Below are 16,796 nucleotides of genomic sequence, written 5' to 3'. Positions count from 1 at the left end.
CCTGCTGCCGGGACGCATGCGCGTTGCTAGGGCGCCGTCACGGGCGGAGGTGCGCGGCGCTGCCCCGGAAGTGAGCAGTGCGCAGGCGCGCTGCCGTTGGCGCCGGCGGGAGACGCGGCGGTACCGGAGTCGGGCGGGGCGGCGGAGCGGAGCGGAGCCTCGGCCGCGATGCCGCGGGAGATCATCACCCTGCAGCTGGGCCAGTGCGGCAACCAGAGTGAGCGCGCCACGCCCCGTGGCGGGCCCGGAGGAGCGTGCACCGGGCGGGGTCGGGATGCTGGGGGGGGGGGGTTAGCGGGGCCTGGCGGAACGGACAGGGCGGGGCTTCAGGCGAGTGGGGCGGGGCCTGCGGACCGGGGCGCTCCGGGCCCTGCCCCCGTCCCGGTTGCGGCCCCAGTCCCGCTGCCCGGCCCGTCTGACCGCGCCTTCCCGCAGTCGGGTTCGAGTTCTGGAAGCAGCTCTGCGCCGAGCACGGCATCAGCCCCGAGGGCATCGTGGAAGAGTTCGCCACTGAGGGCACCGACCGCAAGGACGTCTTCTTTTACCAGGTACCGGCGGCCCCAGGCTGTAGAGCGGGCACACCGCGCTAGGTGTGCTTCCCTAGTCCCTGCAGGGCTCCGTGTCCGGGCAGGTGCAGCCGGGCTGTCCGTGCCCATGCAGCCCTCCCCACAGCCCTGTGCACAGCCCTCTCCACAGCCCTCCCCACAGCCCTCTCCGCAGCCCCCGCAGGTGCAGCGACGCCTGGTCAGGCGCTGACCGTGCAGATGGGAGCCGAGGCTCAGCCCGGGCTCCTGCTTATAGCCCGCTCCGGGCTCCCGCCTGCGCTCCCGGTCTGTTAGTGGAGCGTTGTGGAGGCGGAGCAGAGGCACGCGGCTGTGGCTGCCATAGATAGTGTCTTATGTAAGCACGAAGAGTCCCCTGCTCCCACGCTGGGAGTGCTCTGGGGCACAGAGATGCTGCACAGGACCAGCCTCTCTCCCTCCCTCCTTCCCCTCAACAGCCTGGCCATGTGGGGCTCACCTGCAGCCAGGGGGTAGCTCACGCCCTCGCAGTGGAAGTGGCACCGAGCTGCAGCAGCATCGAGATCCTCTTGCTCTCGTTGTAGGCAGATGATGAGCACTACATCCCCCGGGCTGTGCTGCTGGACCTGGAGCCCCGCGTCATCCACTCCATCCTCAACTCCCCTTATGCCAACCTTTACAACCCAGAAAACATCTACCTGTCTGAGCACGGAGGGGGAGCTGGGAACAACTGGGCCAGTGGCTTCTCGCAGGTACCGGCTCTAGTGCTGCTGGGTGAGACACAGGGCAGCTCATCAGGCCTGGGGCTTTGTCCTGGCTCCCTCATGTCAGCTCAGTCCCAGTGTCTGAAGAACACCTCGTCACTGGCAGGGACTGATGCTGGGTGCCCTGTGGCACCTGTGACCAAACTGCCAGTGTGGCTTGACTTCACACTGAGCTTGAGCAGCTCTTCTGTGTGTTCTGTTGGAAAGGAACAAAACCAGTCCTGATCTCTCTTGCAGGGAGAAAAGATTCATGAAGATATTTTTGACATAATAGACAGAGAGGCTGATGGGAGTGACAGTTTGGAAGTAAGTAAACAAGGGATTTGGATCTGGTAGCTCTGCCTGGTGTTTTCCCAGCCAGGTTGCTCTTTGTAATGTTGAGCTCAGCACTGTAATGGGCACAGACTTGCTCAGTGTGCTTGTGGGACTGAGCACAGAACATGTAGAGAGGGGATCTAGGGACAGGAGGTCTGTCTGTCCCCACTCCACCTGCCAGCCTGCCCCAGAAGTTCTTTCACTGTTTGCTTGTGGGGCATTTTTCTTTACACTGTCCATGTGAACCTGTACCCTGTGTGCAGACAGACAGGGCTGCCGGGTGTTGATGTCAGGCTGTCACGTGGCAGCAGCAGAAGGGAGAACGTCACCAAAACAAGCTGGCAGGAGATTCAAGCGCCTGTTGTGGGAGCTGAGCAGGTGGGAGCTGCCTTGGTGTCAGACAGTGGGAGCTTGGGAGCTCAGTGACTCTAGAAGGAGGGAGGGGTGTGGAGGACCCAGGAAAGGGCTGAGAACGTGCACCTCCATTTCCCGTGATGGACTGGACCCTGGAGGTGACATTGGAGCTATTAAAAATCCTTTTCTGGATGGGAGGAATCCTGAACGTTCCCGAGCAGCTGTTGCACTTTGCGGGGTGTGCAGAGATGTAGATCCCACTGTGCGGGCAGGCGTGGCCTGCTAGGCCTGGGGGAGCTGGGGTCAGTCTCTGCTGCATCCCTGCTCCCAGCTGGCACAGGGAGCTCTGTCCCTGTCTGGCAGGACTCTGCTGGAGGTAATGGAGGTGACACATTGTCTGCCTACTCTGGGGCTGAGCTTCACCTTCAGCACCTGCCTTCTGCTTCCTTCCAGGGGTTTGTGCTTTGCCACTCCATTGCTGGTGGAACAGGCTCTGGGCTGGGCTCGTACCTCCTGGAGAGACTCAATGACAGGTGAGCACAGCCCTGTCCCCACACCACAGTGCCTGGCCTGGCCTGGGCAGCCTGCCCAGAGTGGGAGCTGGAGAACGCTGACTCAGAGCCACCACCCCCACCCAAACACTGCCTTGTGCAATCCCTGGCATGCTGCCTGCGGAGGGACGGCTCCTGATATGCCTGGGGACTTCAGAGGCTCTGAAACTGAACTTGTTCTGTCCAAGCTCTGTCTTCCTTCGGCCGTTGTTATCAGGCAGCTGCCTGCGGACACCCTGATAGTTCAGGGGAGGGTGGGAGGCTCTGGCTGAAGGCTGTGGGCTGCCATCCTGGCCTGTTCCAACTTGCATCTTCTTGAAAAGACTTGTGAGCAGCTGCTTAATCAGCCTGTGGATGGCTCAGCCTCCCTGTAGCTCCTCTGGCAGCCGGCTCCTGTGCTGCTGGGGTAGGCATTGCTGGGACACATTCTCTCCCTCCCTGGGAGCCACTCTGGTTGCAGCTCTGGTGACTCACTCTGTCCTGAGCCCTGGAGACTGCTAAGGCGGCTTGTGGAAGGGGAGAGTGCAGCTTGATGGTGTTAACCCTTGAGATGCTGTACTTCCACTAGGTATCCCAAGAAACTGGTGGAGACCTACTCAGTGTTCCCAAACCAGGATGAGATGAGCGATGTTGTAGTCCAGCCATACAACTCTCTGCTGACACTGAAGAGGCTGACTCAGAACGCTGACTGTGTGGTAAGAGGCCCATGGTGCAGCCAGCCCCGAGGAGACAGCTCTGTCCCCACAGCTCAGAACTGCAGCCCATCCTGGGGGCAGCGCTGTGGCAGCGTCCGTGAGCCCCAGGTGCAGCAATGAGCACGCCTGGAACAGAAGGGCCAAGCAGCTGTGGCCCCAGGGACCCTCATTGGTGCTAACCCCTGCAGAGCTGCCTGGCATTTCTGCCTTGGATCCAGCACATCTTCCCAAGGTAGTGAGGGCTGGCTGTGCTTCCTGTGTGTAGCTGTGCTGCACCCTCTGCCTGCACTCAATCCCTGTGTCATTTGCAGCACCCACAACATCCGCAGCCGGGCAGCACCTTAAACCTGCACCGGGGCCTTCGGTCAGGTCTGACCGAGACGCTGCTCATCCCCCACAGCTGATCCCTGCATGTGGCAGTGGAGGAGCAGTTGCACCAGAGCTGCTGGAACTGACACTGCTGTGCAGCGCTGGCCCAGGGGCAGAGCTCTTTGGGAGAGCACAGGGAGCACAGCCAGGAGGGAGGGAAGAGGTTCCATTGACGGTGTCGGTTACGTGCCACAGATGAGTCAGCTTGTGGTTTCGAGTGTCTGCCACTTGTGCAGAGGGCTCCACTCAGGGCCTGTGCTGGACCACCAGTGCCCTGGGACACATGGCCAGGACTGTCCTTCCTCAGCTGCCTCAGGGGCCCTTCACAGAGCCAGGTTTCTGTTGCAGGTGGTTCTGGACAACACAGCCTTGAATCGGATTGCGACAGACCGGCTGCACATTCAGAACCCGTCGTTCTCGCAGATCAACCAGCTGGTGAGAAGGACTTCCTTCAGGAGAAGCCAGCATGGGGTTTCCCTGCTGTGTTCAGTTCAGTCTGAACCTGTTTCATGAGCTGGGCTCAGGGGTGGGCAGCCTGGAGCTGTGAGCGAGGCTCCTGTGCCCTTCCAGGCGCCCCAGCTTCCCTTGGCATGTCTGCATGAGGCAGGTTTTGACATGCTCTGCAACCCTCTGCTGACCCTGCCCTCTCCCCTAGGTCTCCACCATCATGTCTGCCAGCACCACCACGCTCAGGTATCCTGGGTACATGAACAACGACCTCATCGGGCTGATCGCCTCACTGATCCCCACGCCCCGGCTGCACTTCCTCATGACGGGGTACACGCCACTCACCACTGACCAGTCGGTAAGGCAGCCCCAGGCACTCCTTCCCATCCCCAAGGGCAGAGAAGCTGCCACGCTCACCTTGCAGCATCTTTCAGCCCCGTCCCGGTGTGAGCTGTCACTGCATGTCCCGAATCCCAGGCCCATGTGTTCACACCACGTGACGGCTGCACGTGCAGTGAATCAGACGTGAGCAGGCAGTTGTGCTTGTGCCAGGCTACCTGCTGCATGCATCAGGGTGGCTGTCAAGATCATCAGGGTCAGGACTGGCAAAAGCCACCCTTAGCAGTGATCAGAGCAAGGCCAGGAGAGTGGCTCTGCCACCCCCGTGAGCCATCGGCTTGGGCAATTTGGGTCCAAACACCAGTGCTCATTGTCACTGATGGTGGGTGCCATGTGTCAGCCCCTTCCTGAAGCTCAGTCTGTGCCTGAGAGGGAATTTGCCATCCCTCAGCACTTCAGATGATGCTGCTTGCGTTTGGCTTGACCCTAGCTAGTGCCCCCCAGTTCTCCCATGCCAGTGGGGCAGTTCTGTTTAGGGAGGTGCTCACCTGCACTGGCCCACCACGGTTCAGCAGGAACTAACAGCTGCTCTTCTCCTCTCCCTGTGTGCATTTCCTCAGGATGTTTCTCAGAGAAGCAAATCTGAAAAACTGCTGGCTCTGAAAAGGGTATCCGTGTGTGATCTGTCCTCCAAGGGAGGAGTGTGGGCAGGGCTCAGCCAGTGGCTCAACCAGAGCAGGAGGGGGCTGCCACCTCACCCAGCTGACCCTGGCTGTGGCCCCCCTGGCCAGTAGCAGCTGGGCCAAGCCCCAACAGCACTCGGGGAGGGCAGTGGCCAGGCTGCCCATGGCTCAGAGCTGGGCAAGGCGGGGAGGGGATGCAGTGGGGAGCAACCCCTTTCCTGTTGAACCCCCACTGCTCCCTGCCTGGCAGTGGGACAGGACCCATGTTTGACAGCAACATTAAACGAGTCCCTGTCCCTCTGTTCTCAGCTGAGCTTCACCCCCAGCCCCTGCTGTGCTGCAGGGGGGGCCAGACAGCCCCCAGGTTGGAGCCTCCACTCTGTTTCTCGGCCTGGCTGTGCCTGTTGTGCGGTGTTGAGATTTTCCTGTCCTGCATGTGGCTTTGCATGTGGTTTCATCCCCGGGGTCACGGCATCTTTGTCCAGCTGCCCCCTGCTCCTGGCAGCAGGAGAGCAGGGAGCAGCATGCCTGCTCCCTCTGACCCCTGGCTGGCCTGTGCAGGTGGCCAGTGTGAGGAAAACCACAGTCCTGGACGTGATGAGAAGGTTGCTGCAGCCTAAAAACGTGATGGTGTCCACAGGGCGAGACAGGCAGACCAACCACTGCTACATCGCCATCCTTAACATCATCCAGGGGGAGGTGGATCCTACACAGGTGAGTTCCCACAGCTGCTCAGGTACTGATGGCCATGGCATGGCCCAGGGAAGAACATGGTCACTGTCTGTGCAGGGATGCTGGGGTGGAACTAGGCAGTGGCTGAGAGCTGGCCTCAGATTGCTCCTGTTTGGGCTCTGACCTCATGGAAAGGCTGCAGTCCTGCTGAAATCCACCTTCCCGTGGCTGTGCCTCCTGTGAGGAGCAGCTCCTGGGTCTGCTGCAGCCAAGAGCCAAGCTGTTTGTCCCTCACCCTGCTCCCCCTCGCCATTCTCATCCCACCAGGTTCACAAGAGTCTGCAGCGGATCCGGGAGAGGAAGTTGGCAAACTTCATCCCCTGGGGCCCTGCCAGCATCCAGGTGGCTTTGTCCCGCAAGTCCCCTTACCTGCCGTCTGCTCACCGCGTCAGTGGGCTCATGATGGCAAACCACACCAACATCTCCTCGGTGAGTGCCTTCCCTCGCCTTGCCAGGCCCTGCAGCCCCAGACCTTTTGTCTCTTCAGTCTGGGCTTGTCACAAAGCCAGGGCATACCTTGACAGGGATGGGGTGGGTGGCTCCCAGCAGGGCTCAGGGCTGGTCCAGAGTCCCATCAGTCCTGCTGGCCAAGGTGCCCTTCTCTTGGGAAGGGTCCCTGGGGAGCTCTGACCCCCCTGACCCTGCGCTGCTCTCCAGCTCTTCGAGCGGACATGCCGGCAGTACGACAAACTGCGCAAGCGGGAGGCCTTCCTGGAGCAGTTCCGCAAGGAGGACATCTTCAAGGACAACTTCGACGAGCTGGACAACTCCCGGGAGATCGTGCAGCAGCTGATCGATGAGTATCATGCAGCCACACGCCCTGACTACATCTCCTGGGGCACGCAGGAACAGTGAGTGCCCTGCCAGGAGACAGGAAGGTCCCATGGCCACCCCCACGCACGCCGGCAGGGCTCACCTCTGCCGTGCCCACATTTATCACCCCCCAGCGCTGCCTGGCGCGGCAGAGCCCTCATGCCGGCCGCACTCTCGCGGTGCTCCCCTGCGGAAGGCCCTCTGCGGGGAGCAGCACTGCGCCTGCAGCTCCTCGGCGGGGGACAGCCCCCAGCCCACTGTGTGCCCTGGCCCAGGACAGGACTGGGGCAGCTGCGCCCTATGCTGGGAGGGAACCTCTGCCAGTGGGAGCAACAGTTGCTGTGAGGAGGAGGAGAGTGACCCTGAGGCTGGGAACAGGCCTGGCACCCTGAGTTGGGTGCACATGACCCCCGTGGCCAAAGGCTCCGTGTGGCTGAGCTAGTCCTTGCCCTGGGCAGGAGCCTTGTTCCTCCTTGGCCAGATCAGGCCTGGGGCATGGGCTGTATCTATATTTTTGTAGGTTATTTTGCTTTAATAAAGGCTGTTCCTGCACTGATGCTGCCTGCATGACTCCAGATGGAACAGCCAGGCTGGGAAGCCAGCTGCAGAGACTGGGGTTGGTGCTGGCCTCGTCTGGCTGGCCGGCCAGCCCCATTGCACGGGAGCGCCGTGACCACTGCTCACCAGCACGTCCTGGGGTGTGCAGGGACAGCTCTGCCCTGGCTGGCAGTGCCATGGGGCCCAGGCAGCACTGGGCAACTGCTGCAGCAGAGCCAGAAATACTGGCAGGACCTGCTGGCACGGCTGACCAGGGCCGGGAGCGGCACCGCCCTGCCCGCAGAGCACACGGCACCCACATGGATATTCTGCAGGAGTGAGGCCCCGTGCAGGGATGGGCCATGAAAGGCTGGGGGTGCCCTCAGCACTCAGGATCTGAGGCAGGGGACAGCAACACCAGGGAGGACATGGGCTTGAGGCCGTACAGTGTCAGGGGATATGGACACAGCAGCTCTAGGCCTGACCTGTGGGAGCTGGGCTGGGGAGAAGGGGCAGTGCTGGCACCATTCCCAAGCTCAGGCAGCCCAAGGTGAAAATTAGCATTTTCCTCTTGCTCTTCGGGGCACAAAGCAGGAGACTAAAAATACAGCCACCATGGCAGCATGGGCTCCCGTGCCCTCTTTGGCAGCAGCCCCCGTGGCTGAGGCAGTTCCCCCCGCCGGGGCAGCCAGTGCCAGGGGCTGCCGGGGAGCTGGAGCTGCCTGTGCTCTTGGTGAAATGCCAAAGGTCGCCTGGCAATGACCAGAGGGACACGCTGTGCTGCTCCTCCCCGCTGCCTGTCCCAGGCCCCGCTGCCCTTGCTGCTCCAGGGATCTGACTGTCCCAGCCTCCTGCTGTCAACCCACGCTCCAGGACAGGAGGCCCAGCCTTTCCTTTGTGCATTTATTTAGAAAAACAACCAACCAACCCCCCCATCCCAAGACAGAACCAACAAACTCTACAGAGGCAACACTGAGGGGCCAAGCCCCAGCCGTACCAGCTGCCGCTCCACCAGCCACCCCTGTGACATAAGCCTGGCCACAGGGCCACCGCAGAGCCCAGCCACTCATCTAGGAGGAGCCCACGGGTCCCCGGGGCAGCTTGGCCAAAAGCTGCCCGCAGCTTTCCAGAAGGGGTGGGTCCAGAGGACGGACAGACAGATGATGGCACAGCACTACTGCCTGGTACCCTCTGCTCTAGGCAAAGCCCTCGGGGCACGAGCAGAGTGGCCAGGCAACACAAGTGCTGGAGGCAAAGGCACCAGGGTATAGGGGACAGGGACAGGCCTGGGGGCAGCGTGGGGGGACCGCAGCGGGGCGGCCCCACTGCCCACCAGGGAAAGTGCTGGGAGACGTGGGGCGCGCAGGCGTCTCAAAATAAATTAAGGGAATAGCCAGAAAGGCAATGGCAGTGGGGGGAGCATGACCCCCTGGCCCCCTGCTCTGCGGAGCAGCTGGGGGCCAGCACAGACCTGCCACTTGCTGCTGGGCTGGCTGCCCTCTCACGCTAGCCATCAGCGCACCTGCATGGCCACACCAGCTGCTGGGCTAGCTGTGGGAGGAACCCACTGGTGGCTGGTGCTGCCAGGGCCCAGCCCCAGGGCAGAGCCCCTGCGGCAGCACAGTGGGCTCCGAGGTGGGGGGACTGGTGGGAGGCTCCTGGGGCCGGGGCAGCTGCTGGGCACCCGCAGAGGCGAGGTACGTGTTGAGGAGCTGGGCGATCTCATCCACCTGCAGGTAGAGGGGGCAAAAAGGGTCAGTCCGGGGCACCTTTGCTGAGAGGGGGAGGGTGGAGGGACGGCAGCCCCTTACCTGGGAGGTCTCAAAGAGCAGGTCTCGATCCTCCACAGAGAGGCGGAAGGTGCTGCTGTCAGAGGCACCGAAGGAGGAGATGCGGCCATAGCAGAAGCTGTCCAAGGGCTCAGGCTCCCCCGGCTTGTAGAGCGAGACGGCCTTGGCCCCGATGCCCAGCCACAGGCGCTGGGGCCCAGAGCCCACCGGGCTCTGCGAGGAGAGGGGTGTCAGGGTTGCCCACTGCCAGGGCTGCCCCTGCCCCACGCCCAGCCGGGGCCTCACCGCATGCAGGTCGACATCGAAGAGCGTGGAGCCGAAGCCAGGCCACTCCCGCACCAAGGCCACGTAGGCGGCCATGGCCTCGGGCCGGCCCATGCCCTGCAGCAGCTTCCACTTCTCCACAATGGCAGCCATGGTGCTGGCCCCCTCCTCACGCAGGCGGCCCCGCAGGCGCTGGTCCCGCTCCGCCCGTTGCTTGGCCAGCGCCTGACCCCAGAGCCCGCCGGCCAGCAGCCCTGCGCGCAGCCGGGCCCCCCGGCACTTGCTGGGGGGCCGGTGGGGCGGGGGCGGCAACCGGGCATGCAGCACGTGGGGCGGGAAGAGCTCCTCCAGGCGCGGGAAGGGTGCGTGGGTGGAGAAGTCACTGTTGAGACTCTGCAGGCGCAGGGCCGCCAGTGTCTGCAGCGTCTCCTCTGATGTGGGCACGTAGCCCCGCAGCACCATCTCGTGCGCCTGTGAGAGAGCAGGGTGAGCCGGCACGGCATGGCCACCACGGCACGGCACAGCACAGCACCCCAGTGTGCCACTCACCTGCTCAAAGAGGAGGGCAAACTCCAGGCTGTCCCGTGGGACGTTGTCCGTGTCCAGGAAGCCGTAGTGCTTGAAGCAGAGCCGGCACGGTGGGTCTTGCTCCCGGTCCTCTCCAGCCAGGCTGCAGCAGACAGGACCGGCTCCATCAGCTTGTGGACATGCCCCACATCGTGTGTCCCACCCCCACCCGTGGCTCCCCCAGCCCCTCTCCTCCATAGGCAGCAGAATAGGACATTTACTTTTCAAACCTGGTGAGGACATCAGCCAGCAGTGTGGCACTGCCCACTGGCTGCTCCCGTCGCCGGGACTGCTCGTAGAGCGCAAAGAGGTTGGGGCTCTGGGACAGCCCCAGGCGTGACACAAGCTCCTGGGCCACCTGGGCGAGACAAAGGCAACCGATGGTGACCACGTGTCCCTGGCCACGGCACTCAGGGCTGCAAAGGGACACAGACAGGTCATGGTGGGCAAAGGCAGACAGCCCCTGGCCCCTCTCCACCATGGCTCAGCTAGGAGAGACCCTGCTCACCTGCTGTGGCACACTGCCCACCCAGCCCTCAGCACCAAAATGTCCCCAGTCCCCTGCCTGGCACAGCTGTAACCCCTCACCTCCTCGGCTGTGGTGTGGGAACTGATGGCCACACTGCAGGCGGGCGCCCCAGGGCAGTGCACTGTGCAGATCATCTCTTGCCGCTGCATCAGCACCAGGATCTCCTCCAGAGAGGGCACGCACTCCCTCCCCTTCGTTTTTCCCAGCGCCTCCCGGATGAAGCAGGCGTACTTGGCCATCTCCGAGGCAGGGAAACGGTTCTCTGTCCTGCAAGAAATGCCAGGAGGGTAAGGGTGGCACTGATCTGAGAGGCACCAGGCACCTGGCGAGCTCCCTGATGGCAGCTGGCACCCTGGCACTCACCTGTCCAGGTGGAAGCGCAGGAAGCGCAGGACAGGCGGGGAGGGCAGGAAGGTGCAGCTCATGCAGGTGAGGAGCTGCCAGTAGTGCAGGTCGCCCTGCCCGCCCGGCGCCGGCGGCTCCGTAGTCTGCTTCACCAGCTGGCAGTAGATCTCATCCACCAGCGGCGGCAGGTCCAGGCAGGTCTGCAGGACACCCTGCATCAGCGGCACTGGGTCCCGCTCTGACTCCAGCTGCTGCAGCGAGTTGAAGAGCTTCACAGCCTCGTCGCGCAGCGTGGTGTAGCTGCGGGGGCCAGGGGCTGTGGGATGGGATGAGGGTTAACAGCCCCGTGGTCCTCCCCAGGACCCCCAGCCAGCAGCTGGGCACTGTCCTCACACCCAGAGCCAGCCAGGCCCCAGTCCAGTGCCTGCCTGCCCCGCAGAGCAGCCAGCCCAGCCATCGGTGCCACCAGCCTGGAGTGTAGGACCCAGCTCTGTGCCCCTCACCGCCCCTCACCGCTTTGGTCCAGGCTGCCATAGGGGAAGGGCAGCAGGGGAGCGTAGAGGGGGCCACTGGTGTAGCGCAGGATGGGGTTGCAGCAATAGATCTGCTTCAGAACCTCAGGGCTGTCTCTGTGCTCCTGTGGGGGCAAAGCAATGGCAGCAGCTGCAGAGGGCTCACCTGGCTGAGTGCCTGGCACAGACCCCCACCACCACCCTGGGGCATGCAAGGCCCCAAACATTCATCCCAGTGCTGCCTACGGCTGCAGCCATGGGCAGCCCGGTGCCATGGGCTCACCTCCACATCACGAATGAGCAGCTGGGTGGGCGTTTGGACAGGCGCTTTGCTGTCAATGACCTTCTGCACGGCGCACACCCAGCGCACAGCCTCGTTCAGGTGCTCCGTGTACAGGCGGTAGCAATGCTTCCTGCCAAACACCGTCACGCTCCAGTAGCCTGCGAGGGACAGACTCACTCACCCCCTGTCCACCAGCATCCCAGCCAGGCCAGCTCAGCGCCCCAGGGCTCAGCACAGCCTCTCCTCTGGGCGAAAGGGGCCCTAAGGGCTGGGAGGGTAACACAGGGCACAAGGGGCTGGGAAGATGTGGCCCAGCCAAGGGGTGTGGGCACCTCACCAGTCTCCTTGTAGAGCTGCTTGTCTGGCCAGAGCACAGAGCAGAGGCTGGTGAGTACAAGGGAGCCCAGCCTCCTGGCCCCCTTCTCGTTGCTGCTGTAGTAGTCCAGGGAGTCAGGTGTTAGCACAAACCAGTACTTCCGAGGACGGATCCAGGGCGTCTTCATGCAGCCCCGCATCTCCCGCTGCAGCCAGCCTGGAAAGGGGAACCCTCAGCCCCACTGACAGCACCACCGGCCCCACGGGCTTCTCGGCACAGGGAAGGGTCTGTGCAGGTCTGACCATCCCTCTGGGATGGGATCAGCCACAGCTGGGGCACAATCCCACCTTTCACAAGAGCATCAGGGTCATCCTCCACTGGCCCTGGGCCCTTCTCCACGATGAGGCTGCGCATCTCCTCCGCAACAAGCAGGGACCTGAGGACAACACGGGGCTGAGCTCAGCTGCCCGTGGGTGTCTCCCACAGCCCCTGAGCAGGGAGCTGGCCTCGGGGCTGGGGTGAGCTAGGTCCCAAGGGGCTCTGGGCACCCCACAGCCCTGCGGTGGGAACACGGCAGAGTCACTGGGTGCAAATGACCCCGGCTAAAAATAAGCTGTTTGCAGTCTTGGCCCTGCCAAGGAATTCGGAAAATGAACAACCAGGAAGGAATGTTGGCAGCAGCGTCAGTACTGCAAGTACAGGGAGCGAGCAGGCCCCCGTGCCCCAGCACCCTGTCTTCCTCAGCACTGACCGCTGCAGGGCACAGCCTCTGCTGATGGACACAGCCTGGCAGAGCCTCCTGGCACAGGAGGAGTCATGCACAGCCCCATCAGCTAAGCCCGCAGCAGTCAAGCTATCTGGCATGGCAGAGGGATGGAGACATGCCTGAGGATGCGCCAGGCATGGGGACAAGCAGAGCAGTCCCGGCTCTGCCACTCCCTGCTCTACCCGACAGAGCAGCACAGCCTGGTGCTAGCTCTGTGTGCAGGACAGTTAGGCACATGCCAGCACCAGGGCAACCTCCCAAAACATGCCAATCCCCAGCTCCTACAGCACCACACAAGGGACACAACGCAAACCGGAGGCAGCAGATCACTCACCGCTCCGAGCCGCTGCTGCTGCGGGTGGGCTGGCTCAGGCTCACCTCCAGGGATCCCTGGGGGAGGAAGGAGACATCTCAGCCCCACGATCATTAGCTGGCACCCTCGCCATCACTCCATTACTGTATGCCTCCTTGTCAACCCAGCTCTGGGCCCAGAGAGACAGGCTCCCATCCTGCTGCCATGGGGCAGAAGAGCCCTGGCACCCGCAAGGCCACGGCAGGAGCCAGGGCTGCAGCTGGGGCACCCCGGGTGCGGGGGCAGCCGGCGGGAGCGCTGGCCATGTGTCCTCAGCTGACCCGGCTGGCTGAATACCGTGCAGAATTGCACAAGGTCAGTGCTGAGTAATACGCTTACGGCACAAAGTCCCATTGTAATGGGGCCGCTGACTTCCTGCCCGCGGCGGTGGGACGCAGCACTGGGAAGTCCCTGGCCCTGCAGTAGGACAGGGTCAGTTCCTCCTCACGCAGCACAACTTGACATGGACAGTGCTGCTCACGTGATAACCCTGGCACACATGCTGGGACACGAGGCAGAGCCCAGGCACAGGCAGGCACCGGGTCGGGCAGGGCGCCCAGCAGAGTGGGGTGCGGGGACATGGAAGCACCGGCAATGCTGTCCTGGGAGATGCACGGCAGCTCCTGCCAGCTGCAGCCCAACAGGGCAGCCAGAGGCATGACAGGCCAGAGCACGCAACGCCAAGAAAAAGAGACAGATGCTAAAAATAGTGACAGGGAGGGGGGAGCTGCTGCAGGTATGGTTGTGCTGTGGGGCAGGGCCGGGCACCACTGACCTGTGGCATTAAGGGCACCTGTCACATAGTGCTGGTACCCGTGCACAGGGCCAGCACCTCCAGACACTGTCCCACTGCCGAGACTGGGGAGGGCCTCACATGCTCCTCAGGGCTGCAGGCATGGAGGCAGTGCCCAGTTTCTCATGGGCAGTCCAGAGGAGGCAGCGGTGGCAGCCGGCTCCTTCTCAGGGATATAAATAAACAGGAGAGGAGCTGTGGTGGCTGGGCCAGGGTAGCTGCTCCCATGTTCCCACGAAGGGGTAGTCGATGCTGTGGGTTTCCAAGGACCCCCCTGGCCACAGCAAAAGGCTCCCAGGGGAGCTGGCGTCACCAGCCGCCCACGCCAGCCCGGAGCCAGTGTGGCCCACGGGATGCGGGAAGCCCAAAGACGGTTCCTGACATAATTGTGCCCTTGGCACTGCCACCAGTTCCCAGAGGGCCCAGCTCCAGCCCTGTCACTGTCCCCACTTCCCACCGTCCCAGGGGGCTGGCACTGCTGGGAAAGGGGACCTGATGCTACGGGATTGACAGCGTAGGGGGCTCAGGCTGCCTCCAGCCCTGCGCAGCCAGGGCCGCACTGCAGCCCCCACAGCGGGCAGGGGAGAGGGGCCACAGCAAGCGGGACCAGGCTGCCACCACCCACTGAGTCCGGGCTGGGACTCGGCCCCACGGCCCTCGGTGCAGGAGACCGCCGGGACAGCCAGGAGGCCCCCGGGAGCCGGGGTTCCCCCCGCACCCCGCGCTATCAGCCGTCGCAAAAGCAGCCTGGCCAGAGGAAGCACCGGTTTCCGCCACTCCGTTTCCCTCCAGAGAGGAAGCAGCCGGAGAGGGGAGATCCAGGCCCGCTCTCCGCGCCCGGCACGTGCTCCCGGGACAGTCCCGGCCCGCTCCGGCGGGGCAGTCCGGGGCCCCTCCGCGCACCGGGCCGCCGCGGGTCCGGCACGGTAGCCCCGCGGCCCCTGTCCTAAGGAGCGGGCAGCGCGGGCCGAAGCAGGCAGGAGCAGGCAGAGCCCGGCTCCGGCTGCACCCAGCCGGCAGCGGCTCCCGGGACGGCCGGCCCTGCCCCGCGGGCCCGGGACCTCCGCGCCCGCCCGGAGGCTTCCCTGAGCTGCAGCTCTCCCGCACCCGCCGGAACGATCCACCCCGGAGTGGGACCGCCCGGGCAGCGGCGTCTGTGCTCGTCCCGGTGGCTGTCCCAGAGCCGGTGCCGGCCCCACCTGGTCTCCCTGAGCGCGGAGCTCGAAGGACGCCTCCTCCTCCTCTTCGGCCTCGCCGTCCGCTTCCCGCTCCGCCTCGCCGTAGTCGCGCCGCAGCAGCGTGAAGCCCCGTCGACAGCACAGCAACCACCACAGCCCGCCCGGGAACGGCATCGCCCCGCCGACACCGACGGGACGGCACCGGGACGCGACGGGACCGGCCCGCCGCCCAGCCCCGCGCACCGGCCGCCGGCCCCGCCGCCGCCCCGGGCGGGCCGGGCTGCGCGTCACCGGCCGCCGCCAATCGCCGCGCGCGGCCCGGGGCGGAGCTCCTGCCCGGGGCGGCGGGGCCGCCGCTGCGTCAGCTGCGGGGCGGGGGCAGCGCGGGGCCGGGCTGCGGTAGGGCCGGTGCTCCCGGAGCCGCCGCGGTACCTGGGGTGCACCGGGTACGCCCGGCACCTGACGGGGCACCGTCACTGAGCAGTGCCCGCACCCGGTGTGGGCACCGACACAGGGCACGGGCCCCTGCCCTGCCCCGCGGCACCCGCATCATGTGCTACCCTGGCTCCTGCGTGCGGCAGCGCTGGCGCCCGTCCCAGCATGGCGACTCAGCCCGGTGCGGTGCCAAGTGTGTTCCAGCGGGCAGCTTCATGGGCTCTGTGCTTGGGCAGGAGGGCACCGTGGGCAGGAGGACACCGTGGGCAGGAGGGCACCATGCCCGGGCAGGCCTGTCCTGCAGGCCCTCATAGCGCTTTTCCCCAAAGGAGCTGGTGAAGGGCGTTCGTGGTGCGGTCACACCCGCTGCCACAACTATGTGGCTCAGCTCAGCCCCGGGCTCTGCCCAGTGGCAGAGGGTCTGCGGCACCCTCGAGCCGTGGGTGCCGCGGCAGCGTCCAGGCCCTGGCCCCACTCCGGAAGCCCCAGGAGTTAAGGCTCTGCCTTTGCTACAGCTGTTGGGTCACCGCCGTCCCTGGGAGCCTGGGTGCTGGGATGCGCAGGCAGGAAGCTCCAGCTGCCAGTTCCCCTCCCACGCAGCCTGCTCCGGATTGTGCCTGGGGCTGAGCCGCCAGTGTGGGGCCGGCTGTGCAGCCAGGGCAGTCACGGGCATCGAGCAGAGCCGACCAGCTATGGGGGCAGTGGAGGACTGGAGCGGGACCACTCGAGACCACAGGCTGGGTGGGCAGCGGGGGCAGCTGTGCTGTCTGGCCAAGAACTGCGCGAATCTGGCCCTTGATCCTCACTGAGGGCTTCGGGGGACAGAGACCCATCACCGTGCCTCTGCGGCTGCTGAGTCAGCAATAACCTGTTTCTGGCCCAGCAGTAGGTGAATGTTCTGGAATGGCTTCTTCCAGTCGAGCCCTGGTCTAATCCCCAGCAGAGCAGGGGTGAACGGGAAGTAGCCTCCAGCCCCGGCAGGACCGGGAGGTGCTTCTCTGCATGCCCAGCTCCACTGGGAGACTCCATGACCAGCTGCACCACAGTCAAGCCCAATCCTGTTCCCGGCACTGTGCAGCGCTTTAGCCAGGCCTGGTGAGTGGGACACCGCACGGCCCCGGCGCTGCGGGCCCGTGGCACCGTGTGCCAGCCCGCGGGACATGTGTCGCTCGCCATGTCCCAGCCCGTGGTCATGTGTCGGTCGCCACGTGTCCGGGCCGGGCCAGCCCCAGCGCAGCACCCTGGTGCCGGGGAGCCTCCGGGTCGGGATGTGCCGTGGCAGAGGAGCTCGTGGGAGGAGTAAGGAGGGGAGAGAAACGTCCCTCTGCCCCCGCCCTACGGGGAAGGACCCAAGGAGGGTTTTTCCGGAGCGTCTCTGCTGTCCCCAGTCCGGGAGCTCCCTGTCCCTCCAGCGGCGGGGACGAGCAGAGGGCGGCCGGGAAGCGCGAGGTTCTGCTGCCTCCTGCAGGCATCGCCCGTCAGCGCCGGTGGCCAAGGAGCCGCCCCCGGCCCCACAAACCCCCCGGGGCAGCGCCGCCCAGGACGG

General features: G+C 64.5%; 2 protein-coding genes across 3 annotated transcripts; one reads left to right on the top strand and one right to left on the bottom strand.

Annotated features, from left to right (window-relative positions):
* Positions 1-89: 89 nt before the first annotated feature.
* On the top strand, positions 90-7,140 carry TUBG1 (tubulin gamma 1). The gene is made up of 11 exons (XM_082297293.1): positions 90-217; positions 436-548; positions 1,106-1,273; positions 1,523-1,591; positions 2,408-2,487; positions 3,074-3,200; positions 3,918-4,004; positions 4,225-4,374; positions 5,600-5,752; positions 6,038-6,199; positions 6,428-7,140. The coding sequence occupies exons 1-11, from the start codon at positions 169-171 to the stop codon at positions 6,623-6,625; spliced, it is 1,356 nt and encodes a 451-aa protein (XP_082153419.1). The 5' UTR covers positions 90-168; the 3' UTR covers positions 6,626-7,140.
* An 875-nt stretch (positions 7,141-8,015) lies between these two features.
* PLEKHH3 (pleckstrin homology, MyTH4 and FERM domain containing H3) lies at positions 8,016-15,106 on the bottom strand. Of its 2 annotated transcripts, XM_082297155.1 has the most exons (13): positions 14,837-15,106; positions 12,827-12,882; positions 12,074-12,162; positions 11,748-11,942; positions 11,411-11,568; positions 11,129-11,252; positions 10,634-10,931; positions 10,330-10,537; positions 9,963-10,099; positions 9,724-9,844; positions 9,196-9,645; positions 8,932-9,123; positions 8,016-8,850 (listed from the first exon to the last, which is right to left on the bottom strand). In XM_082297155.1, exons 1-13 carry the CDS (start codon positions 14,987-14,989, stop codon positions 8,668-8,670), a joined length of 2,364 nt encoding a protein of 787 aa, XP_082153281.1. In that variant the 5' UTR covers positions 14,990-15,106; the 3' UTR covers positions 8,016-8,667. The 2 variants fall into 2 exon arrangements, with proteins under 2 accessions (XP_082153281.1, XP_082153280.1); XM_082297154.1 differs by having other exon boundaries at positions 8,932-9,645.
* Positions 15,107-16,796: the final 1,690 nt, after the last annotated feature.

The sequence above is a fragment of the Coloeus monedula genome (genome assembly GCF_965178545.1).
Source record: "Coloeus monedula genome assembly, chromosome: 26".
NCBI lineage: Eukaryota > Metazoa > Chordata > Aves > Passeriformes > Corvidae > Coloeus > Coloeus monedula.
This window is presented reverse-complemented; position numbering and strand designations above follow the sequence as displayed.

Coding starts and splice junctions, on each gene's coding strand:
- TUBG1 (XM_082297293.1), top strand. CDS start 169: ATGCCGCGGGAGATCATCACCCTGCAGCTGGGCCAGTGCGGCAACCAG. Junction 1,274..1,522: donor GGGCCAGTGGCTTCTCGCAG/GTACCGGCTCTA, acceptor TCTCTCTTGCAG/GGAGAAAAGATTCATGAAGA. Junction 4,375..5,599: donor CACTCACCACTGACCAGTCG/GTAAGGCAGCCC, acceptor TGGCCTGTGCAG/GTGGCCAGTGTGAGGAAAAC.
- PLEKHH3 (XM_082297154.1), bottom strand. CDS start 14,989: ATGCCGTTCCCGGGCGGGCTGTGGTGGTTGCTGTGCTGTCGACGGGGC. Junction 12,883..14,836: donor TCCGCGCTCAGGGAGACCAG/GTGGGGCCGGCA, acceptor TTCCTCCCCCAG/GGATCCCTGGAGGTGAGCCT. Junction 11,943..12,073: donor CCCTGATGCTCTTGTGAAAG/GTGGGATTGTGC, acceptor TCCCCTTTCCAG/GCTGGCTGCAGCGGGAGATG.